This window comes from Leptodactylus fuscus, chromosome 6, assembly GCF_031893055.1.
Source record: "Leptodactylus fuscus isolate aLepFus1 chromosome 6, aLepFus1.hap2, whole genome shotgun sequence".
Taxonomy (NCBI): Eukaryota; Metazoa; Chordata; class Amphibia; order Anura; family Leptodactylidae; genus Leptodactylus; species Leptodactylus fuscus.
In genome coordinates, this window is record NC_134270.1 from 6,754,306 (window position 1) to 6,780,585 (window position 26,280).

The 26,280-nt window shown below is 43.0% G+C and overlaps 2 protein-coding genes across 2 annotated transcripts; both read right to left on the minus strand.

The window, feature by feature from the left end:
• Positions 1–5,139: 5,139 nt before the first annotated feature.
• Positions 5,140–11,708, minus strand: LOC142210244 (cytochrome P450 2F2-like). The gene is made up of 9 exons (XM_075279275.1): positions 11,534–11,708; positions 10,222–10,384; positions 9,688–9,837; positions 8,698–8,858; positions 8,363–8,539; positions 6,262–6,403; positions 5,991–6,178; positions 5,761–5,902; positions 5,140–5,366 (listed from the first exon to the last, which is right to left on the minus strand). The coding sequence occupies exons 1-9, from the start codon at positions 11,693–11,695 to the stop codon at positions 5,188–5,190; spliced, it is 1,464 nt and encodes a 487-aa protein (XP_075135376.1). The 5' UTR covers positions 11,696–11,708; the 3' UTR covers positions 5,140–5,187.
• A 4,099-nt stretch (positions 11,709–15,807) lies between these two features.
• On the minus strand, positions 15,808–18,281 carry LOC142209239 (aquaporin-8-like). The gene is made up of 5 exons (XM_075278167.1): positions 18,016–18,281; positions 17,772–17,898; positions 17,427–17,638; positions 16,422–16,556; positions 15,808–15,850 (listed from the first exon to the last, which is right to left on the minus strand). Exons 1-5 carry the CDS (start codon positions 18,279–18,281, stop codon positions 15,808–15,810), a joined length of 783 nt encoding a protein of 260 aa, XP_075134268.1.
• Positions 18,282–26,280: the final 7,999 nt, after the last annotated feature.

The window sequence follows — 26,280 nt, forward strand, 5'->3', positions numbered from 1 at the left end:
ATAAACTGCATCCCCTTATCTTATATCTTAAACGGTTTGTGCTGTCAATACAAATGGCAATAAGTAAACTGAGTGCACACGTTTGAGTAACTTTTTAAAATATTTTTATAAAAAAAAAAATCTCAAAGAAATATGGCAAATATCTGCTTATAAAACCCTGCTGGTGCTTAATCTGTAAAGGTCTGTGCATGTCATACTAGAGAGGTTCTATTAGTTCAGCATTCCCTATGGAGTACAGTACACCTTCTGCTCTAGCCTCAGTAAAAGAAGCGGGGATATAATTTGGACTGGCCTAGACTATTCCTTGTTTCTCTGACTTTATAGCGGTCTTCTCACGCATCCCGATACAGACTGCAAGCAGTCTGTTATGCCGCCCTCTATGGGAAGCACCATGAACATCATGCCCGACTTTCTGTTATGGTTGCCCATAGAGGGCAGCATAACAGAGGCACTGTCTCCCTGTTTACATCTTGGGAGACAGATTTTCATATTCCTCCCCTGTTCTCTATAGCAAAGCAGAGGCGGTACTGTTCTCTGTAGTTAGGCAGAACTTTACTATTCTCTATAGTGAAGCAGAAGCTGTACTGTTCTCTATAGTGAGGCAGAAGCTGTACTGTTCTCTATAGTGGAGCAGAAGCTGTACTGTTCTCTATAGTGAGGCAGAAGCTGTACTGTTCTCTATAGTGAAGCAGAAGCTGTACTGTTCTCTATAGTGAAGCAGAAGCTGTACTGTTCTCTATAGTGAAGCAGAAGCTGTACTGTTCTCTATAGTGAAGCAGAGGCTGTACTGCTCTCTATAGTGAAGCAGAGGCTGTACTGTTCTCTGTAGTGAGACAGAAGTTGTACTGTTCGCTATAGTGAAGCAGAGGCTGTACTGTTCTCTATAGTGAAGCAGAAAATATACTGTTCTCTATAGTGAAGCAGAAGCTGTACTGTTCTCTATAGTGAAGCAGAGGCTGTACTGTTCTCTATAGTGAAGCAGAAACGATACTGTTCTCTATAGTGCAGCAGAGGCTGTACTGTTCTCTGTAGTGAGGCAGAAGCTGTACTGTTCGCTATAGTGAAGCAGAGGCTGTACTGTTCTCTATAGTGAAGCAGAAAATATACTGTTCTCTATAGTGAAGCAGAAGCTGTACTGTTCTCTATAGTGAAGCAGAAGCTGTACTGTTCTCTATAGTGAAGCAGAGGTTGTACTGTTCTCTATAGTGAAGCAGTGGCTATACTGTTCTCTATAGTGGAGCAGAAGCTGTACTGTTCTCTATAGTGAGGCAGAGGCTGTACTGTTCTCTGTAGTGAAGCAGAGGCTGTACTGTTCTCTATAGTGAAGCAGAGGCTGTACTGTTCTCTATAGTGGAGCAGAAGCTATACTGTTTCTATAGTGAAGCAGAAGCTATACTGTTCTCTATAGTGAGGCAGAGGCTGTACTGTTCTCTATAGTGAAGCTGAGGCTGTACTGTTCTCTAGTGAAGCAGAAGCTGTACTGTTCGCTATAGTGAAGAAGAAGAAGCTGTACTGTTCTCTATAGTGAAGCAGAGGTTGTACTGTTCTCTATAGTGAGGCAGAAGCTGTACTGTTCTCTATAGTGAAGCAGAAGCTGTACTGTTCTCTATAGTGAAGCAGAAGCTGTACTGTTCTCTATAGTGAAGCAGAAGCTATACTGTTCTCTGTAGTAGAGCAGAAGCTGTACTGTTCTCTATAGGCATCCAGTTAGACGCAAGCAAGCCTATACACTTGAAAAAGGGTGCTGTGCCCGAAACGTGTAGTGTGTGCCCTATACAGAAATAAAGTTTATCCATTTGACAATCAGTTGAGCGCGGTGATCCCCTTTAATCCCTGGTCCTTCCCAATATCGTTCGACACCAAAGGTGGCACGGATCCTGCTGTCTCATCACCTGGGGTGGAACCCCCCCTTCTTTAAGTGGTTCTAAGTTATATCTAATGGTTGTGCACACAACCTTCTAAAGGTGAGAAGCTTTTTTCACTTTACCTCTCATCTATTCATACGGTACCTTACCATATGCAGCTCGGTGCTGTTCTTTGTTCTTTATCTTTACCTAAATCCCTACTGCGGCTCGTTCAGATCATTAGGCCCTGGCGGGCTGGATGGGATTTGCTGCTATAGTACGGTTTGTATAATATGGACATATGATAGGCGTGCTACTCCGCAGCGCTGTTTACTCGATGTTTCGCTCACATACTTGACAAACCTTACGATCCGACTCCAGTATGTTTTGAATACTTGTGGTTTCCTCCCACACAAATGAAAGAAGAATTTTCAGCATTCCGTTCCGGATTAGGCCCAAATAAATGGGCCTAGTTGGGAGGGAGTGTCTTGAGGCGGATGTCTGCGGCTGAATCGGCCGTGGAATCCGCCTGAAGTAAGGGCATGTTGCTTCTTTTTTCTGCGAGCGGGAACAATCCGGGCCCTACCATGGGCAGGAACAATACGCTCCAGGCCCTACCGCAGGCGGGAAAAATACGCTCCAGGCCCTACCACGGGCGGGAACAATACGCTCCAGGCCCTACCATGGGCGGGAACAATACGCTCCAGGCCCTACCGCAGGCGAGAAAAATACACTCCAGGCCCTACCGCAGGCGGGAACAATACGCTCCAGGCCCTACCATGGGCGGGAACAATACGCTCCAGACTATAGACTGCAGTAGTAGTATTACAGTTTATGTAAGAGCTGAACATTACATGATTACAAGATTTTTAGGGGGGCTTAAAAAAAAGTAAATAAAATTTTTAAAGGAGTTTTTAAAAATAGATTTTTTTTTTTAAACTACGGTAAGTTTAAATCGCCCCCTTTCACTAGATCACATATAAATGTAAATAGATAAGTTTTGCAGCTTAATGTTTCACTTCTCCTACAATTTTTGTTGCTTTTGTCCCAAAACTTAACATTCTGACCATTTTATATTCCACCATTATACTATATAGCGTATTTGATCGAATACCTGTCTCCCATAGGAATGCGTGTAAGCGGCCGAACACCAAAGGGTTAGGTTAGGTGAATATTAGATGCCCTTAACCCCTTGGTGTTCGACCGCTTACACACATTCCTATGGGAGCGAGGTATTTGATAGAATACTACTCACCATACTATACTATAATGCCACTGTTTACCAGCAGGTGGCAGTGTTGTGTGTGCAATTTTTCTAGCATCAGACTCCAGGACCACAGCAGGGTTCTCACGAAGTACTTATGGTACATGCGCTAAGATTACAGGAACGTCTTACACCCACCTGCACAGCAAGGATAAGATACATCTCTCTATACAGTGGTGTAACTATCGGGGTAGTAGGGGTAGCGGCTGCCACAGGGCCCGGGATATTAGGGGCCCGGCGACAGCCACTACCACTGCATTTTTTTTCTTTTCTTAATTAATAGGCTGTTACCAGCTGGAATTAATCCAGCCAGTAACGGGCCCTATTTACTTACCGATCCTGGCAGTGGCCGGGATCAATAAGTGACACCACGGGCCCCATAAACATCATTATTATACTCAGGGGTCTTTTCAGACCCCCGAGTATAATGATCGGAGGTCCAGGGGAGGTAAAGTAACGTAAAAAACCTTGTTACTTACCTACTTCTGGACGCTCCCTGACGTCACATGACCCGGGACGCAGGTCCCGTTCATGTGACGTTCCGGGTCATGTGACGTCCCGGACGTCATTGAAGAAGGCTGACACCACCAAGGACTGCAGCGGAGCCGGAGATAGGTAAGTAACATTTTTTTTAATGTTTGTATCCCCTCTCGGTCTAAAGTTCACCACGGGGCCCCGCCATTCCTAGTTACGCCACTGTCTCTATATATCATTTACCATATTGTGAGGTTGTGTGACTGTACGGTCAAGCCCTCCTCACAGACTCCGCTGTTACTCCTAGATTTTGTGTCTTTTGTTTTATTACAATGTTTGCTGGAGTCCTAGGTTCAAATCCTGCCAAGGACAACAACTGCAAGGAGTTTGTATGTTCTCCCCGTGTTTTCATGGGTTTCCACCAGGTACTCCAGTTTCCTCCCACACTACAAAGACATCCTGATATGGACTGTAGATTGTGAGCCCTATATGGGACAGTGATTGTCCATGTCTATAAAGTGCTGCAGAATATGATGGCGCTATATAAGTAAGCTGTTAGGATTGGCCAGGGCCTCCACTGTACTGCGCAGAGGCGCCCGACCCGGTCCCTGTCCAGCGCCAGAGTGTCGGCCTGTTCTGGAGCTGGGGTAGGCCGGAAGCCTCCGCTTGAGTTCCAGTTTTCCCCTAGCGCCGGGACTGGCACTTCCAAGGTCAGGGAGGGGTCAGTGGCAGGCCTGAGGCTATTTAGAACTCATTTCTATGTCAGCCCATCGCTGGTTATTTGTTTTCCCCGTGGTATCGGCTCCCTAGTGACGAGCCTCTCCTGCTTCCCTGTCACCTGTCTCCTGTCCCTGCACTTGGATTCCTGGATTGTATGACCCGGCTTGCCTTACAGACCTCTACTGCGTGATTCTAATTTGGCACCTTCCTGACCTCCTGTGTATGACCTTTGACTTCCACCTGACCTCCTTTTTGGATCCTGATTTGGCTACTCCGTTGACCTCCTGTGCATGACCCGGCTTCCCTGACTTAATTTCTGCCTCTTCCTACTGCTACCACGTGACCTCCACTTACCGACGGCTTGCTTGACCATGGACATGCTCCTCGGGTATCTGCGTGTATTCCTTGGATTACCCACCTGCTCATCTGCGACTCCATTCCTGCTTGCCCTCTTAGACTTCCCTCTAAGGTTAGTGTCTGGCTCCTTATGAGTCCTCCTACCTGGGGTTCGCTGGGTGTGTCTCTGGGAAGTTGCGAATACCTTTTTGGTTTCCCTTTTACCTTCCTCTTTTTTCCGTATCTTCTGCATTTCTCCTGAAATTTACATTTGTGGAGCCAAACCTCTCGGGATGAGTTTCCACGCTGCCATGATTCGTTGTACGCAAAATTATGATAACAAAACGATCTTTGTAACTTTAATACCACCAATAAAGTAATATATATAACCATTCCTAATATGCCCTCTCACCCCTTAGTCTTAGGTCTGGGGTTCCAGACTAAAGGAACTTCTTGGAACCCAAATGAACTGGTGACTAAAATCAACATTGCTGGGGGGATATTTTGACACCGTCTTCCTACAGCCTTGACGTCATAACCGCCGACTTCTCAAAGGCGCCATTCAGCGCAGATATTAAACGTCTCCGGGTCGCGGGTCCCTCCCTGAATTAATCCGATCGGTCCTCGTTCCCCCGGAGGAAATTTCAGGTTGAACTTCTGTAGAAAACTGACCAAAAAGATGAAGATCTCGGTCTTGGCTAAAGCTTCGCCAATACATGACCTTTTACCTGTAATAGATATATAGTATTAGTGTTATTGTCCTGCAGTGTCCTGGAGATGATACAGACTACACGCAGATTGAACTCAATCCTAATCCTGTATTCGGTAAGCTCCCCCTAGTGGTGACAACGAGGTATCGGAATTGTATCATGTAACTCTACGACTATGCCGGGGATTTGGAGCTCTGTATCCAAGAACTAAGCTCCGACCACAGTGAAGATATCAAATGAAATTGAAACATTTTCAGAGGTGGAGTTCTACTTTACGTCCTGGTTGGTCATAAAACAATATTAACCCTCTAAGTACCACGATCTTCTGACATAGAGAACACGGCCTCGGTCATGTCTAGAATGAAGATGTCCTGCTCTATAGATAACATTTTGGTGATTATTCTGACTTTACCTGCTCCGAATGGTATGAGCGCTTCGTTCTTCACACACTTGCCGTTCTCATCTAGGAAACGCTCGGGATTAAACTCTTCTGGATTATTCCAGTATTTTTTGTCATACAAAGCAGAGTGTAAAAATGTGATAATTTGGGTGTCCTGTAATAAAAACAAGAGTATATATGTAACCAAACATAGCTAGGGTAGATAGGGGTACACGCTCAGCCCCATTCTAGATCGCTCTTACCTTCGGTATTGTGTATCCCTTAAATTTGATATCACGTAAGGTGGCATGAGGAAGACTGTTTGCAACAATGCTGGCATATCGCTGCACCTCATGGATTACGGCGTCGGTATACGGCATAGACACGCGATGCTCCAGGGAAGGCCATTTCTCCGAGCCAAGGACTTGATCTATTTCAGCCTGTACCTTCTCTGCAGTAATAACAAGCACATAAGTCACTTCAGTCGGATGAAGAAGGAGAGATCGCAGCGATTGTCCTCCGACTAACACTTACTCTGGATCTCTGGATATTCCATCATAAATTTAATAGCCCAGCGGAGGGTCGAGGCCGTAGTCCCAGTCCCGGCAATAAACAGATTGTAGGTTGTTATGGTCAAGCTCTCCATTGTAAAGTGTGAACCTGGATTATTGGCTTCCTGAAGAAAAGAAACGAGCAAGACATGGGGCAAATATAACCATGTGAAATAAGAAGAGCGGGGTGAGACATAAGGATAGATGTGGAAGTGTCTGGAGTCACAACTAGAAGACTATAGATTGTCATGGATTTCTATTACATTCACACTAGACCCAGGGAGGACCAGATGGCTCCACATAAGAGATTGCAGTACTGGACATGGCACTAGCCAAGTTACAGGAAACCAAGTCCCCAGGACCAGATGATTTACACCCTAGAGTCCTGAAAGAGATAGCAGAGGAAATAACAGAACCCCTTGCTATAATCTTCGGTAAGTCATGGGAAACAGGAGTGGTCCCTTTAGATTGGAAAAGGGCAAATGTTGTCCCCATCTACAAAAAGGGGAAAAGGGACGATCCAGGAAATTACAGGCCGGTAAGTCTGACCTCGATAGCAGGAAAAATCTTTGAGCAAATTGTCAAGGAACATTTACTTGGGTACCTGGATGGGAAGGCATTAATTAACCAGAGCCAGCACGGCTTTATGATCAATAAATCTTGTCAGACTAACCTGATTTCCTTCTACAACAAAATCACTGAATGGTTGGACCAAGGGAATGCCGTGGACATAGTATATCTTGACTTCAGTAAGGCATTTGATAAAGTATCACATAACCTTCTTATTGAAAAAATGATTAAGTATGGCTTTGACAAAAAATCAGTTCGGTGGATTCACAACTGGCTTAATGATCGGGCACAACGAGTAATACTAAATGGCTACACATCCAACTGGAAGAAAGTCAAAAGCGGGGTGCCGCAGGGCTCTGTTCTGGGCCCAGTACTTTTTAACATCTTTATAAATGATCTGGACGATGGAATTATTGGGGAACTCATAAAATTTGCAGATGATACGAAGATAGGAGGAATAGCCAACACTAGAGAGGAGAGAGAGTGAATTCAAAAGGACTTAGACACACTGGAACAATGGGCTGAGGCCAACAAAATGGGATTTAACAGGGACAAATGCAAAGTTCTACATCTGGGTAACAGAAATGTAAAAAACATATTTAGTATGGGAGGAATAAAACTAAGTGATAGCATAGGGGAAAAGGACTTGGGCATAATAGTAGATCACAAATTCAACATGAGCCAACAGTGCGGTGCTGCTGCAAAAAAGGCGAATAAAATTCTGGGATGTATTAAGACAAGCATTGAATCTAGATGAAGAGAGGTCATTATTCCGCTGTACTCTTCCCTGGTCAGACCACACCTGGAATACTGTGTACAGTTCTGGGCGCCTCAATTCAAGAAAGACATCGATATATTGGAGCAAGTCCAGAGAAGAGCAACCAAAATGGTGGAAGGTCTGCAAACCATGTCCTATGAGGAGCGGCTAAAAGAACTGGGATTGTTTAGTTTGCAAAAGAGAAGGCTGAGGGGAGATTTAATAGCAGTCTACAAATATCTGAAAGGTAGTCACAGTGCAGAGGGATCTCCCCTATTCTCATTAGCACAAGGAAGTACAAGAAGCAATGGGATGAAACGAAAGGGAAAGAGATACAGATTAGACATTAGGAAAAACTTTCTGACAGTGAGGGGAGTGAGAGAGTGGAATAGGCTGCCACGGGAGGTGGTGGGCGCTCCATCAATGGAAATCTTCAAGCGGAATCTGGAGAAACATATAGCTGGGATGATTTAGGAAAACCTGCACTCGCAGGGGGTTGGACCCGATGGCCCTTGAGGTCCCTTCCAACTCTACCATAAGAAAAAAAAGATCATTAGGAGGATGTGCTGCAGATGTTGCATCAGAGCCTTAGCACTTCGACAGCTTCCAAAATAGACAGTGTATCTCATCCCGACTTCCTTCCAGCCAATCAACTTAAATACCTACTACATAGAAACAAGCCTTCCAAAGGTCTGACATCAGTGGTCAATTCTATAAGAGCCAAAGATATGTACAGATGGAGAATTGGTGCAGTTACCTCCTCTACTTTATTTAAGAAACTATCCACAAAATCTCGGGGGCAGTTGGCGTCACGTGACAGAACATGATTATCGATGAGTCCTCTAAGGAAGGTCTGTAGCATGGAGGCATTCTGGAAGATCTTGTTGTGTTCTCCAGGGAGCCATTTCAGAATCTCCGGAAACGCGTTGTAAATCTGAAACAGGGAAGACACCAAATTCAACCACGTACTGAACGTCACATAGAGAATCTCCTGGTGGAGAGTGAGTTTAAAGATGCAAATAACTGGACTTGGTGAGGGAATGAATGGTCCTCTATAAAGTATCATTACCCTCTTGGAGGATTAATCCTTACCTGAAAACTCTGTCTCCCCAAGAAGGAGAGGTTCTCATTGATCATGGTGTGCAAGGTCTGGAAGGTTTTATCTTGTGTATCAAACCGATCTCCGAACACAATGGAGCAGATCACATTGGACACGGCGGCGGTCAACTCAGGACCTGGATTGAAAGGTTTACCTGGAAGGAAAGGAACACAGTATACTCATTGACAAAAAAATATGACACCAAGAAGGTGCTGAACTGACCTGAAACTTTCTAAATGTGACTGCAATGGTGATCTACGGTAGTTGTGACCATATTACACGATGAGGTACAACAGGACATGGAGGTATACAAGTTCTGCATAGTATCCTGCACCACATTGGCCCATTAATGTTGCAGCTGGACCTGTAGATCCTGCACACTTGTAGGGTACTCAAGTTAGCATTTCAGCTAGTACTGTAAATGCTCGATTGGCGATAAATCTGGCCAAAAAGTGCTAAAATCTGGTGAAGAGATTCCTGGGAAACCTTTGTTGTGTGTGGGTGAGTTGTTCGCCCTGCCATGAGAGACAACACATGCGACCACAGAATGTCCTGCACATATCGCTGAGCTTTTAGTGTTCTTGTATCACTATCAGGGGTGATCCACTGTTGTGTGTGATGGCCCCCAGCTCAGAGCACCAGCAGGGGGCAGTGTCTTGCTTAACAGCAAAGGCAGGATTGATGCGCTCACCGCAAGGCCCTCATATGCCAACCTAACCATCATTTGATGAACCTTTCTCAAAGTCTAGCAACTGGGGAAAATGTCTTCAAGTTCAGACAACAATCTCTCACCACGAGCTACACTACCTAAAAGTAGTATCATTTACCTATCTACCCGAGACAGAACAGAAGTGCAGGATGAGATGTTCAGTAATCTGACTACTATCTGGGTTTGTTATTGGTGGTCAGTGACTGTATACGGCACATCATAATACATGGCACACCATTATTCCCACAAAAAGCCATCATAGAAAACTCTTTACCGTTGCGAGCCTTGAAGAGGTCGACCAGAAATGTGGCCTCCTCCACCACTCTTTCCTCAATGCTCCTCTTGCCCATCCCAAAGCTTCGCAGGGTGGCCAGAGCATACCTTCGTTGGTGAAACCAGTGTGGGCCATTGGTAAAGGCCAAACCTAAAGGGAACATAAAATGCAGCTCTTCTGTATTGTAGTGTATTATATCTGTCAGGATAACACTTACAGGCATCCTGTTAGATCTCGTCTCTGGCAGGGTTTAATAAGACCCTAGGCCAAGTTGTAGCGGGATGGTCTGGGGTCTTATGACATGGAAAGGGTTAAACGGCTGGGGTCTAAGCTGCCTCCAGTCCCAATCTTTGTATCGAGCATCCTCCATACTGTGTGTTACAGTTGCCATCAGTTGCTGATGGTGCAGGCTCAGTTTTTGGGTTGTGGAGATACTTCCAACAGTGCAGTATATAGACACAAGACGTCTCCACCACATAGAACGTGATGGAATCATCTCACCATTTACAATTGATGGCCGTGATGGGTATTCACCTTTATTCCGTGAAGCCCTTTCAAAAACTGGCACAACCCCTCTGCCGCTGAAGTCGTCGGCTTGTCCCAGCAAGGCCTCCTTCAACGTATCGTAGCCATACAGAACCACTGTGGGTTTCCAGCCTGTGTAGACGGTGAAGACGCTTCCATACTTTTCCCCGAACTGGAAAGACAATAGGTTAGTATAAGGAAGATGGTTATGGATGGACTACCATGGCATCTAGTTCCCAAGACAGACCCATTATGGCCCATAGAGTTGTGGCAATCAACTGAAGTTTCCACATTAAAGGGGTGGTCCCTAGTGTGACATTAAAGATGTTTTACAATTCATGGCCTATCCTTGTCCTGAGGCAGTGCATCAAAGTCTAAGAAGTCTATGGACAACGCTGTAGTATCCAGGCTCATCACTATAGTCCTGCGCTTCCTCGGTACCAGTCATCTGTCATCAGTTGTACACAGTGGATCACGCCTTTAAGTCTATGGCCTATTTACATTCCTGTATTTCTTGCTCACTGTACAAAGAGAGTAGCCCTGGAGGAGTCTTTGCAGTGCAGTCAGCGCTCCTTCTATATGGTCTCTCCTTTGTGTTTTTAGCATGAGGGTGCAGCCCATTGTGTAGTAAGTGTGCACACATCATTCCTGGAGTGCACCGGGCAAGCACAAACCTTCTCCTCCACAGTAAGTGACACACCCAGAAGTGCACACGAACATACAAATTCTGCAAGTCAATCTGGCGGTGGCAAGTTATGTGGCTAAATTAGAAAAAGCATGCAAAATTGGCTCATTGCTAGGGTTACTGTGTTGTACCTATAGGGAATGCAGAGGTTGCATCTGGGAAACGAGGACAGCTGGACATATGTCAATGACAGGCTGGGAATTTGCAAAAGTTTTAGGTGGATAAAGAAAATATCCTGCAAAGTAAGAATGCTTTCAGAAATAGCAAAATGCAAGGCAAGGAGAAAAGAGAAATGTAAATCCCGTCAATATTTGGTGTCACCTTTGCCCTTTGCCTTCTCGATACAGACAATTTTTTGGCAGAACTGGGCAGGGAGGTTGTTCCATCTTGGAGAACCAAGCCCAGATCTTCTTGCTCCAATCCGTCTGTCTCTTCATGTCATCCCAGACAGACTGGACGATGTTGAGATCAAGGTTATATCTGAGCCATACGGAGCAGACAAGTCCAATAAACCATGAAAGTAGCAAAAGAAAGTCAAAAAAACCTCCTGCAACCCAGTCCCAAGATCAGGGTCCAAGGATCTAATCGTACCCTATCTTACTTGTGCATGCCAGAAATCCCCTTTAAGTGCCTTACCTCCATGAACGTCTTATAAGGTGCAGATTTATCAATCTGGTGCAGGTTGCCAATAATCGGCCATGGCATTGGCCCTGGAGGTAAGTGTCGCCTTTTGTTCCATGTAGATATGAAGAGATAGATAAGGACTGTGAAGAGTCCTAGGAGCAGAGTAGACAGCATGTTCCTCTGTATACCTGGCTCTGACTCCTGACACGTGGGGCCGAGTATATACTGTGAACCTGAGCGACTCCTCCTCCGAGTGTGAACTTTCCTCTACAAGTGGGAACTGATGTAGGTGTCTGTGTATACAGTCAGTACCACCCCGATAGACCTCTGAAGATTGACAGGATAGTCGCACCTCCTTCAAGCACACCCTGGATAAACACAGTGTAATATTATCTGCCTTGCAATCTTCGCATCCCATTCATCACGTTAGTCTTTGCCTTGGTGATGATCAAGTCCCCGATACCAAACTTTGAGGCGGTTTTTGGATTTGTTGCACAGAGATGACCGCAATGGGCGAGACTGACTGTTTAAGATGAGACCCCCTGCTTATATCCCAAAATAAAATGAATATCCTTGACCATCTTCACTGACCCAAGAAAGTGATGCTATGGTGTACTGTGACGTGCAAAAGTTTTAGGCAATGGGGTGGAAAAAATGATGTATAGTTGGAACGCTTTCAAAAATAGAAGTGAATTACCAAAATGCAAAGTGAATGGAGGAATATAAATCGACTCAATATTTGGTGCGACCTTTGCCCTTTTCTCACTACTTGCAGACAGTTTTTGGGCAGGGAGGTTGTTCTCACCGCCATCTTGGAGAACTAAGCCCAGATCTTCTGTGTGTGTTGTTTGCTCCAATCCGTCTGTCTCTTCATGTCACCCCAGACGGACTGGAGGATGTTGAGATCAGGACTATAGCTGTGGGGTCAAATCATCACCTCCAGGGCCAAAAAAGGCCATCATGTGGAAGGTGGCGACTCCGATACTCTCTATTATACAAGTATTGGGCTGTTTACATGAGGAGGGTACCATGTCTTATGGGGCAATAAGAAGGGCAGGGGGGTCTGCCAGAGAAACAACGTGTGAGTACAACTGAGGAGAGAGTCGTGTTTTATGCAATTTCAGAACGGCAGGCAGTGAAATGGAGCCATAAAATAAATGCTATCGTATGTAATCCCTCAATCCCAGAGATAAGAACAGCACAATGCCTGACAATCCTTCACAATCTGGAAATATTTGCCTTTCTACCTTGCTCTGGGTCCGCATGTTTCTATAGATTGTGTGCAGGAGTATAAACTAAAGCACCTTGGATCCCCTGCACAACTTGTCACAACTCTCGGCTATTTGCAATGAAAGTTCCTGGTCCCCAGTGCAAAATCTGTCCCCTGTGCCATGTAGAATAGGGGATAATACATATTTTATATGTCAGAGGGACCTCTGGGGCCCATCAGCAACTGCTACCTCTGCACCCCTATAGCTACACCCCTGCCCCTAGAATGATATCTTTAGGGTCATGATTTATTAAATAAAGTCACTTTGAGGGATATCTATACTGTATTTATGGCATCTGTATGGTACTAGGAAAGAAATTTACCAACGTAGTTTCCAGTTATATAGTACTAGCCTCTTCCTGCGACTTCATCTGCGGGTTGTTGATGTCGATGATCCGCCGATATTCAGCAAATTGCTGGCGTTGATGGTTCGCCTGCTCCAGCATTTCGGAAGCTCCTAAACTGTCCTGCCGCTGAACTTGTTCCTCACGCCGTGCCTGTGATTGTTCCAGCAGCTCGCATAATGAGCGTGTTGTTGGTGCCGATCATCCCCGTCAGCTCCGCTTGAGGAGAACTCTGTGACTTCTGGCTCCTTCATAGATCTCATTGTTTGTGACAAATCAGATTTTCTTTTTCCCGACATGTTTAATATTAGCAAACTGCCAATGTGGAGTAAAGGTGATTCCCCCTCCAGTGTGTCAGCACTGCCTGGAGCAGATCAGATAATATGCAAATGCTTGTATACAATGGACTCAGTGTTATCTGTGAGTTTACATAGAGAGATAACAGACCTGGAACCTGAGATAAGCGGCTGCAGGAGCAGTGTAATATAGTATGTGACCATAAATTCATAACAGTTGTGAAGCCATGTCATTTACCGGGATACAAAGTAGTTGATGTGTTAATAGAGTTACAAACTATCTATAGGATAAATGTCATCCAAATCTGTACGGACGTTTTTGAGTGATTGAGGAACAAACATCCAAACACAAAAACTTTCACATTTATAATATTAGTAGGATGACTATAAATATGTTTTTAGAGCCTATCCAACATTAGTACATGTGACCATGAAGATTCAGCTACATTCACATTTGTGTCAGACTCTTTGTTCTTAGAATCTGACGCAAATCCATCAGAAATTGCCAAAGTCCTGCAGGCCTGACTTTTAGCTCCATCAATTTCAGTTATAAAGGACAGACATCCATCACATAAATAAAGATAGATACTCTCTCACCGAGCTTCTCCTTTCTTCCTCTCCATCTCCACAGACCCTGTAGAGTTCTCATATCGCCATTGTGTCACCTTCTGTCCTCGCTCATCAGAAATGATATCAGAGTAGATGTCACTTTAGCAGAGAGGGAGCAGACACTGAGCCAGATAAGTGGAGAAAGAAGCATTTTTCTTTGATAAGATATAATAGTGTTATAGTATAACAACATTTCTTATATTCTCTTGTACAATCGGTTCGTACAAAGTTTGCTGAAAAGCCGGTGACCGTTCCTATATCATATTATTACATCTAATGTATCCTGGAGACAGAGTCTGAGTATACGAAGGATGACTCCGAAATAATAGACTGACTTGGAGTTGAACAGGCCTAAAACTGAAAAACTGGATCTGTAATAAAAAAAAGAGTCAAAGAGGAGGAAGGAAAAATATCAGGATGCAATTGTAACAAAGTCACAGGTGTGAGAAGTTACAGCTCTGAATGTAAGCTAGAAAGCTGGTATTTGCTGACTGCAAACAGACGTACCTTGGATCTGTCATTGAGGCCCCCGCAGGGTCCAGGGCCAGGTAGCAGCAACCCCTGATAATGAGGAATTGAAATCCAAGGTATATGAGAGAAGTTCTAGCTGTGGTTGGAGCCGTACTTGAATATTGACATCATAGAGGCAAGACCCTGGGTGCAACAATATGGACTGCCACTAGGGGGCAACAGTGCAAATGGGTCTTCTCAAGTGGAGGTTGTTATGGTAGACCCCCATTTGGTTCCCCAGGGTATCCAATGGAGTTGGTACTGGCTATGCCTGGTGCCAAAGTGGAGGACACAACTTATAGGGGTCTTCTGGCTTCCTTATATTGATGAGTTATCTTTAGGATCAGTGGGGTCCAACACCCAAAACTGCCCTCAATATCAGTTTGAAGAGGCTCAGGAGCGCTGCATCCCCTTCCCTGTGACATCACGTTCATCCTTTACATAGCAGCGGCTCAGTCCTATTCCAGTTGATGGGGCTGAGCTGCAATACCAAGCACAGTGGCAGTAAAGGCCATAGCACTCACTAAAATGCAGCTGATCTGTGGGGGTCCCAGAGGTCAGACCCTCACCAATCACATACTGATGAATTAATATATAAGCCCTGGACAACCCCTTTAAGGGACTGTGGTGTCACCATGGGTCACACAGAATTATATGACAATAAACCGGAGCTGACAAATCCTTACATAAATGCAGAGCGGCCATGTGAGTCAAACTCCAGCGATCGCATTCCCCAAAATTTTTCGCTTTTCCTTCACCTTTTCTTGTTTTTCATGATATTGGCTCAAACCTACAGACCGTGAGTTTTCTGTATTGTGTAATAAGACTGTTTACCAGCAGGTGGCAGTCTTGTACTGTATATGTTAGTCTGTCTGGGACCATCGGAGGGCGCTCACAGGGGTCATGGCCACTCTTATACCCTCTGGCACAGCAGGAATCCTTTGTTTCTCCCGATATGATGTACAATGTTGTGACGTTGCGTATATGTATGTATATATATGTATATACTCTTTGTTTCTGTCTTTTGTTTTATTAAAATATAGCAGAATATAATATTACAATAAGCAGTGGTGTGTGACATAACATAAGAGGGCCCCGCACACCCATGGGAGAGGTAGCTGTATGTTATATACTCTATATACCGCTATAATACTGGATGATAATGGAGGAGATGCTCAGCTGCTTTATGTCTATTGTCCCCATATACGTGTCCAATGAGTCTCTGTCCCACTTAAAGGGATGACTGCCTCCAGCCGGTCACTTCAGGAATAATCGATGGGACCTTCCACCCAGCAGGAACCTGCAGTGCAAACATAAGAGCAATACTTTAATTTTCTTAGCCGGCACCTTACACATCGTCCTTCACTATCCAGTGCTCAGCAATGGCCGACTACTATACAATTGTGGGGATCTCCTCTATACCTTGAGATTGTCATGGGTATTTCTTAAAGCAAACCTCCATTATATGTCTGAATAGCACAAGTGAATATAAGAAACTTTGTAATATATCTTATTAAAGAAAAATGCTTCTTTCTCCGTTTATCAGGCTGAGTTACTTCTAACATAGAAGTCTATGGAGAGAGGGAGGAGAAGGCTGCTGGTAAATGCCTACATATGATAGCTGTAAGATAATGCTCCACCACCGTACAGAACCAGATAATAAATCAATTACTAGGTGGCCGCAGCCTCCTCCCCTCTCCATAGACGTCTGTGTGTGAGGCTAGATATGGATATCTGTGCTATCAGACATAAGAGTCGGTGTGGAGGGAAGGAAGAGGACGGAGAGCAGAGCTGCATAGTAACGTCTCTGTATGGACAGGTCTCTGTAGTGTCTGACCCACTAATGCAGAATAATAGAAGTGACTCCTTACCTGTATATAAGAGACACTGTGATGGCCCCAGAGGCCGGGCCCACCCAGTACACCCAGTGGTAATCCCAGTAACCAGCCACCACTGCTGGGCCCAGTGCCCGCGATGGGTTCAGACAGGAACCTGATATGGAGCCTCTATAAGACAAAATGACGGGATTACAGACATATGATATGGTGTCACAGGTCACGTATGTCTCTCATATGTTCTGCTGTGTCACCGTCCATAGTGCGCTCTGGTCAGCCATAATATTAGGCGAGGTGATAACATGGATTCTCTGGTGACAATGGTTCCCTTCAAGAGACAGATCTATATGTGGCATCAAGTGATTTGCAGATTCTCAAAGCATAAGGATGTGAATGACTCTCGTAAGGACCATATCCAGGCGGCTGGACGAGAACGTCTCCAAACAGCAGGGCTTTTAGGTATGTAGTGGTCAGTCCAAGGAAGGACAAGTGATGAACCAGCGTCAGAGTTATGGGCGCCCAAGGCTCATTGGTGGAGAGCAATTTCTATGGATGGGGTAGTAAAGTACATTTTGGCCTACTGTCTATGGTCTCCATGCTGATGCCTGTCCAGTGTCCACCACCAAAGTGCCTACAATGGTCACCAATGGGTATAAGGTGTGATTACTGGGCAAAAACTTGGGCCAACTCTTCTCATGGGATAACTTGGCCCTTGGCATACATGTGTATGTTACTGGAACACGTAACAAATTCTTAAACATCATAGAAGCGAAGTGCAACCTCTCATGAAGGCAACGGCATCTTCAGTAGGATTAGACCTATACCACACTACAAAGAGGAACATGCCAAAGAAATCAAGGCTATGACATAGCCTCCAAGTTACCAAGCTCGAATGTATGTTGGTGCCAGACACCATAGACACCTTCAGGCGCCTTGTGGCGTCCATGTCTCAGCGGGTTATATTGGTTACACGAAGGGCACCTACATAATTTTGGACGGGTGGTTTAATGCTGTGATGATCATAGAGCAGCCAATACTAACCCGGCTAGAATTCCAATCAGGACGGTGAATGCAATAGAATACGGGGCTAGTGGGGTCTGGCTGCGATCTCCCATCGTTCCCATCACCACAGCTAGAACCAGGAGAAAACTGAAGACTATTTCCACTCCAACGGCTCTGCCCACTGAAGACTCGTTGCCCAACATGCAGACCGCCCCTGTGTGATTCACAAATGACGATTCATCTGCCAATCCCTGGAAGAATCATGGGAATAAGCAAGAGAGTTAAAGAAAAGTCAAGTATAAGTGACATCGCAACAGTGATCACTTCCTTGTCCAGTTTGGTAAAAAAATGGAAAATTGCAATGTTAAAAAATTATGTACATACCTTGGCCAACAAAGCTCCTAGCATTCCCCCTCCGAGCTGGCATGCCCAGTAGGGTACCATCAGAATTGGAGTCAGTCCCCCAGAAATGACTACACCAAGGGTGACAGCCGGATTGAAGTGTCCTCCACTAGAGACAAGACAAAAGAAAAGTATCCGTCATCCATATAACATATTCCGCAACACTGCGAGAACACGTCAGGTTAGAGGTTATTTATTGCAGTGAACCTTCAGGTTTGGCACTTGCCTTATATTGCCGAGAACAGAGATCACCGTGGCCAATGCGAGACCATGAGCGAGAGCCGGCAGTAGAGGTCCAGCCCCGGCAGGATTGACCAGCACCGAGAGACATCCGATGGAGATGAAGAGGAAAGATCCTAGAAGCTCCACCAGACAGGGTTGGACAAACCTCTCGAAGATGTTGAGTTCCTCATTCTCTGGATCTTTTGGTGTCAGAGCTTCTCTCGACGTGGAGCCCATCATCTGAAGTTCTGTGTCGTGGGACTTAGCCATAAAATTATTGTATCCCCTTGGAGAAAATAGGTTGACATTAAGTAAAGTGTTTTGGTTACGTAACAGTGATCACAGCCTTCCCTTTGTGGTTCAAATTTTTAATAAATCAAAGCAAAAAGATTGGATTAGATCCTTCTAACTTTAAAGAAAACTCATAGACCTTGGTAGGTCAAGATCTAAACGCGTTGTGGCAAAATTTATGGTGCACTCCATTTACGACATATCTGAACAATGTGCACAGACTTGGCTCTTTTGAAAAACGTGCCCCGATATGGAAGGGGTTAATGAGGGTTGTGATTTATAATAGGCGTGGTCTATGAGGGTATAGTATGTAATGGGCGTGGTTTATGAGGGGTGTGACTTATAATGGGCGTGGACTATGAGGGTGTGGTTTATAATGGACGTAGCTTACGAGTGATGTGGTTTATGATTGGTGCGGTATATGAAGGGTGTAACTTATAATGGGTGTAGACTATGAGGGTGTGGTTTATGATGGGTGCGGTTTATGAGGGGTGGGACTATGAGGGTGAGGTTTATCATGGGCGTGGTTTAGAAGTGTCTCACTTTACGACATATTCATGCAACATAAAAGTACTAATATGGTGCAGATTTTCTTGCACAACCTAGGCCAAGTTTAAAATGGTCCGGTGAATTTACGACGAATTACTTTGTGCACCATAAATTCCCACCGTGCCCCACATCGTTGTCTCCTCAATAAGAAAGTAGTTTTTGTGTCCGCTTATATTGTGCCATAAATTGTCAGGTTGTTTGCGTGCACCAAATATTTGTCCCTTACGTTCTGTGAGGTAAGTTCTACAAATTTTGTCTACGTGTTTTACGCCAAATGCTTGTCTCATGGTGACACGTGATAATATAGTATATACAGAGGCATATAGTGGATACAGAGGCAGTAGGGTGTCAAGACGCCTTGACACCCTACTGCCTCTGTATCCACACTAGATCACTTCTGAGGAAGGTCAGATGACCGAAACGTCAAATCTCAATTGATCTAGCCTACCTTATTGTCCAATATCTATATTTTGCTTTGTGTCAATGGCGTTGATAGCATTGTAAAATAAATCACCTATCCTTTTCACCTTAAATTGGTGTGTGCAACAAAATTTATTTGCAAATGTCTATCCGATCTATGGATCCATCTTTACACCAATAATGGCGAGTCCTGTTGTATTTATTTCCAATTCAATTATGAAGTTGTACATTCCAACAAAACCAAATGTGTCCTACACTGCTATGATACAAGGTCACCATATAAATTGTGGACTTTCTAAAATGTTCAAACCTCAAGTCCTGCCCCAAACAAATTTGACACCTGGGTGGAGATGACACGCCATAATTCTCTGCATCAAGCATGTCAAGAAATGAGTTTACAGGTCGTCCCATAAATGTGACAACTTTTTGTCCTTGATACCTTCACGATAAGCCCTGACCTGGTTGCAACAAGGATTTGCTAAACTCTGATTGGGATGTTCTGATCCAAGACAACAATCGATATTGCTGCAAAATTTTTACCCTTTCGATGAGCAGGGTGAAATCAGTAGCAAGGAATGTGCGTTGTATTAAGAGCTTGTGTACACAGCCGTAGTGTGACTCTGTATGGAGGACTGGGCTTCAGTATCCCCAAAAAAGAATAATCATCGCAACACAGTCATTGTATTATTTCCCACATTTCATTAATATATGGCCATTCTGTATTTACCTGTATGGTCAGTGCCGCTCCCCTGCTCAGCTCCAGCAGATCTAACTGGGACAAATTCTAAATTCTGAGTTTGGTCTTCCAAAGGTCACTATAGAGATTATATGACCACAGGCAAAGGACAATGACCTAGAAAGCACATGGACTTGGAAATGACCTCCGAAATATCAGAAATCACAAAGATTTACTGTTTGTTTTACACTGTGACACCAGTTAGAGCAAGTGAGACGGCAACGGAACATATGTAATAGTACAAAGTAATGTATATCTACCGTATACTATATACTCATATAATGTGCAGCTACTACATAAGACTGAAGAAAGGGAAAATCATTTCCTTCACCATTTCCAAGAAGATTTTTGTATATACTAGGCAATATAATAGTATTATTAGTTATATTCTTCTACATAAGAGAAGTATTATAGTAGTTATATTCTTGTACATAGGAGTAGTATTATAGTAGTTATATTCTTGTACATAGGAGTAGTATTATAGTAGTTATATTCTTGTACATAGGAGTAATATTATAGTAGTTATATTCTTGTACATAGGAGTAGTATTATAGTAGTTATATTCTTGTACATAGGAGGTAGTATTATAGTAGTTATATTCATGTACATAGGAGTAGTATTATAGTAGTTATATTCCTGTACATAGGAGTAGTATTATAGTAGTTATATTCTTGTACATAGGAGTAGTATTATAGTAGTTATATTCTTGTACATAGGAGTAGTATTATAGTAGTTATATTCTTGTACATAGGAGGTAGTATTATAGTAGTTATATTCTTGTACATAGGAGTAGTATTATAGTAGTTATATTCTTGTACATAGGAGGTAGTATTATAATAGTTATATTCTTGTACATAGCAGCAGTATTATAGTAGTTATATTCTTGTACATAGGAGGTAGTATTATAGTAGTTATATTCTTGTACATAGGAGTAGTATTATAGTAGTTATATTCTTGTACATAGGAGTAGTATTATAGTAGTTATATTCTTGTACATTGGAGTAGTATTATAGTAGTTATATTCTTGTACATTGGAGTAGTATTATAATAGTTATATTCTTGTACATAGCAGCAGTATTATAGTAGTTATATTCTTGTACATAGGAGTAGTATTATAGTAGTTATATTCTTGTACATAGGAGGTAGTATTATAGTAGTTATATTCTTGTACATAGGAGTAGTATTATAGTAGTTATATTCTTGTACATTGGAGTAGTATTATAGTAGTTATATTCTTGTACATAGGAGCAGTATTATAGTAGTTATATTCTTGTACATTGGAGTAGTATTATAGTAGTTATATTCTTGTACATAGGAGCAGTATTATAGTAGTTATATTCTTGTACATAGGAGCAGTATTATAGTAGTTATATTCTTGTACATAGGAGCAGTATTATAGTAGTTATATTCTTGTGTATAGGAGTAGTATTATAGTAGTTATATTCTTGTACATAGGAGTAGTATTATAGTAGTTATATTCTTGTACATAGGAGGTAGTATTATAGTAGTTATATTCTTGTACATAGGAGTAGTATTATAGTAGTTATATTCTTGTACATAGGAGGTAGTATTATAGTAGTTATATTCTTGTACATAGGAGGTAGTATTATAATAGTTATATTCTTGTACATAGCAGCAGTATTATAGTAGTTATATTCTTGTACATAGGAGGTAGTATTATAGTAGTTATATTCTTGTACATAGGAGTAGTATTATAGTAGTTATATTCTTGTACATAGGAGTAGTATTATAGTAGTTATATTCTTGTACATTGGAGTAGTATTATAGTAGTTATATTCTTGTACATTGGAGTAGTATTATAATAGTTATATTCTTGTACATAGCAGCAGTATTATAGTAGTTATATTCTTGTACATAGGAGTAGTATTATAGTAGTTATATTCTTGTACATAGGAGGTAGTATTATAGTAGTTATATTCTTGTACATAGGAGTAGTATTATAGTAGTTATATTCTTGTACATTGGAGTAGTATTATAGTAGTTATATTCTTGTACATAGGAGCAGTATTATAGTAGTTATATTCTTGTACATTGGAGTAGTATTATAGTAGTTATATTCTTGTACATAGGAGCAGTATTATAGTAGTTATATTCTTGTACATAGGAGCAGTATTATAGTAGTTATATTCTTGTACATAGGAGCAGTATTAGAGTAGTTATATTCTTGTACATAGGAGCAGTATTATAGTAGTTATATTCTTGTACATAGGAGCAGTATTATAGTAGTTATATTCTTGTACATAGGAGGTAGTATTATAGTAGTTATATTCTTGTACATAGGAGTAGTATTATAGTAGTTATATTCTTGTACATAGGAGTAGTATTATAGTAGTTATATTCTTGTACATAGGAGGTAGTATTATAGTAGTTATATTCTTGTACATAGGAGGTAGTATTATAGTAGTTATATTCTTGTACATAGGAGGTAGTATTATAATAGTTATATTCTTGTACATAGGAGCAGTATTATAGTAGTTATATTCTTGTACATAGGAGTAGTATTATAGTAGTTATATTCTTGTACATTGGAGTAGTATTATAGTAGTTATATTCTTGTACATAGCAGCAGTATTATAGTAGTTATATTCTTGTACATAGGAGGTAGTATTATAGTAGTTATATTCTTGTACATAGGAGTAGTATTATAGTAGTTATATTCTTGTACATTGGAGTAGTATTATAGTAGTTATATTCTTGTACATTGGAGTAGTATTATAGTAGTTATATTCTTGTACATAGGAGCAGTATTATAGTAGTTATATTCTTGTACATTGGAGTAGTATTATAGTAGTTATATTCTTGTATATAGGAGTAGTATTATAGTAGTTATATTCTTGTACATAGCAGCAGTATTATAGTAGTTATATTCTTGTACATAGGAGGTAATTTTTATTAGTAAAAACAAAACAAAAATACATTACATTCCAGCAGAATTAATAACTAATAATAATAATAATAATAATATAACATAAATCAGACATGTCTGTCAGATAACAAAAATGAGAATCACTTTAACTTAAGAGTCCATTGCTGGCAGGATAAAGAGGGGGAAAAAATAAATAAATCCATAAATAAATGAACAGACTTATTTGCAGTGTTATCAGAATATTCAGCAATCGATATATACATTTCTCCACAATTTTACATTATCAGACTTTTTTCTGACCTCCAGAGACTTTATCCACCTCAGTTCAGACATGATATATGTGACAGCGGTCATATGACGGAAGGGCTCTCTGTGTAGGGACACCTGGGTCCTCGTATGCCAGTGATAATATTTGATGACAGTAATAATAATATACAGGGTCTCCCGGTTAATGTCACCTATATTACTTGGGATGCCATATATGATTTCGGGGTATTTGAGTGATTGTAATCGGGGAATTTTCAGCCTCCGGGATATTTCCTGCCAGATCTTTCGCCCTCCCCCGCACTCTGATATAAAATGTGCCATGGTCTCCTCCTGCTGACAACCTAATGGACATGCCCGATCTGTCACACTGAGATGTTTTAGGTTGCCTCTTACAAAAAGTTTCCCATGCAGAGATAGCCAGGCAATGTCAAAGAACTTTGCAGGGAGCCTCAGACCAGTGAGGAGCCTCAGACTATCCTGCAGGGTTGTAGATGTGCAGTCCCTCAATGTTGGCTGGAGACAATAGAAGGTCTTACATACCCTGGTGTACAGATCTCTCCTGGTCTTACTCACCAGATAGGTCTTTTCAATACCCCATTTTTTCAGGCACCTTATGCCATAGTCCAGATACTGGGGGAGGTAGTCACGAGTCGATCGACCCCTCTTAAGGCTGCCGCCTCGCACCCAGGATTCTGCAAAAGGCAATATCCAGTCCCTGATACTATTTACCCACAGGGAGCTGTTATCTGAGTCCAGGCAACCAAAATTTACTTTTAGAAACATGGAGTCAAAAAACACCCTTGGATTTAACATATCCAGCCCACCCTCTCTCCTCTGTAGGTAGGTTATCCCTCTTTTTACTGGGTTCAACCTGTTCCCCCACAAAAGTTGGAAGAACAGGCTAAAGAGCCTAGTGGAGAAAGATTCTGGCAAAGGAAAGACAACAGAGACGTACAAGAAGACAGGGACCAGGTAAGTCTTCAACATTTTAACCCTTTCTCTATAGGTCAGCCTCCAGTTCTTCCATCGCTGAACCTTTGCATTTCCGGATTCCAACTTTTCTTCCCAATTTAGTCTGCAATTATCATCCCTCCCGAATTTCACCCCAAGGATCTTAATATAGGAGGAGGCCTGGGCAAACTGCGGCAGATCAAATGTAGGACCAGTATGACCCGTCCAGAGAGCTTGACTCTTCTCAAGGTTGACAAGAGACCCGGAGGCCTCTGAGTAACTTCTGATGGCTGCAGACAACATCTCCACCTCACGAGGCTCAGATATCACCACAGTCACATCATCCGCGTAGGCAACAACTCTCAGGGGCAAGCAGTGGGGGACCGGCGCCCCCTGAAAATCACACTCCTGCAGTGACCTAAGAAACGGGTCTATGGCAAACACATACAGTAATGGACTCAGTGGGCAACCTTGTCTCACCCCTGCCTCAACCCTGAAAGCATCACCCTGCCAACCATTAATCAGAGGAAAGCTCTCCGCCTCACGGTACAAAGTTCTCAGCCAATCCACAAATTGTCCCGGAATACCGTACTTTGTCAAAGTCGCCCATAGATACTCATGGTCTACTCTGTCAAAGGCCTTAGCCTGGTCAAGACTCACAACATATCTCCCACACCTCAGAGCTTTACATCTCTCAAACATCTCCCTTATCGAGATAACTGCTCCAGAGATGTTCCGCCCTTTAACTGTGCCAAACTGTGAGCCTGCCAACAGTGCCGGGGACAAACAAACTAATCTAGAGAACAGAATTTTTGCAAGAATCTTCCTATCGACATTCAAGAGGGCAATCGGCCTCCAGTTCTTGATGTCACTAGGCTCTTTACCTTTAGACAGCAGGATCAGGGAGGACACTCTCATGGATGGAGGCATCAGGTGGTTTTCTAGACTAGTTTTGTATACATCCACGAGAATTGGTGCCAAGAGGTCTCGGAATTTCTTATAGAACTCAGCTGTAATCCCATCTGGACCTGGTGCCTTCTTCAGATGTAACTTATCTATGGCCTCTTTCACCTCCTCCACTGTTAACTCTGCTGTCAAAGGAGAAAAGTCCAAATCATTAGTATCAGGACCTGGAGTTGCCTCCAAGAATTGAGCCACCTTCTCTCTATCCAAAACCTTCTTCTGAAACAAGTCAGCATAGTAAGTTCTCACCACCCCCAGGATACCCTCCCGAGACTCCTGTAAAACACCCTGGGAGTCAGTGAGACCTGTGACCGATTTATTTGCCACCCGCTCCCTGCAATTCTCAAAAGGATCCGGAGCCCCTAAGGACCCATAATCCCGTTCAAGAACCAGGGATGTATACCTGCGGTACTGATACTGACTGATCTCAGATTTCAGCCGGTCAATCTTCTGTTGGTCATCCCCGCCCGCCGAATAGAGTGACTCTAATTCTTTCCGCAGCCTGAGATACTGGCTATACTTACTCTTCCCCTTCTTAACTGACAGTCTCCTTAAGAGGGATCTGATCTCCTCCTTGACATCCTCCCACCAGTCTGCCATGTTGTCATAAAACACCACTCTCTCAAGCTGGTTCTGAAATAGAGAGTGGACACAACTCCGGACACAGTCATCGTCCAAGAGGCTGGAATTGAGCTTCCATAGGCCTCTCCCAATATCAGGGCGTTTTGTGGAGCCCAAGCAAAAATACAAAGCCAGATGGTCAGAATAAGGGACTGTCTTTTCACTTTTCTCACTAACATGCTCAGCGGGACTGACCAGAGCTAAGTCTATCCGACTGCATCTACCAGCGCAGGAGTAAGTGAATTTGGGTTTCCTACCACCCTCAGTAAACACATCAGACAGACCAGCCTGTGAAATAATTCTGCTTAAGACCTTGCAGTCCCTGGTGAGAGGCCTACCAGTAGGTCTGTCACTGGATGACATGGTGGCATTGAAGTCCCCTGCCATGACTACCGGAACAGATGTAAACAAGTACTGCTTGACTTCATCAAACAGACGTGCCCTTTCAATCACCGACTGCGGTGGACCATAGATATTAATGAGTCGGAGCCTTCTGCCTCGGATGGTAACTTCTAAAACCAGGCACCTCCCCATCAGAACCTCAGTGAATCTGTGTATGGTGACATCAGGGGTGTTAAACAGTA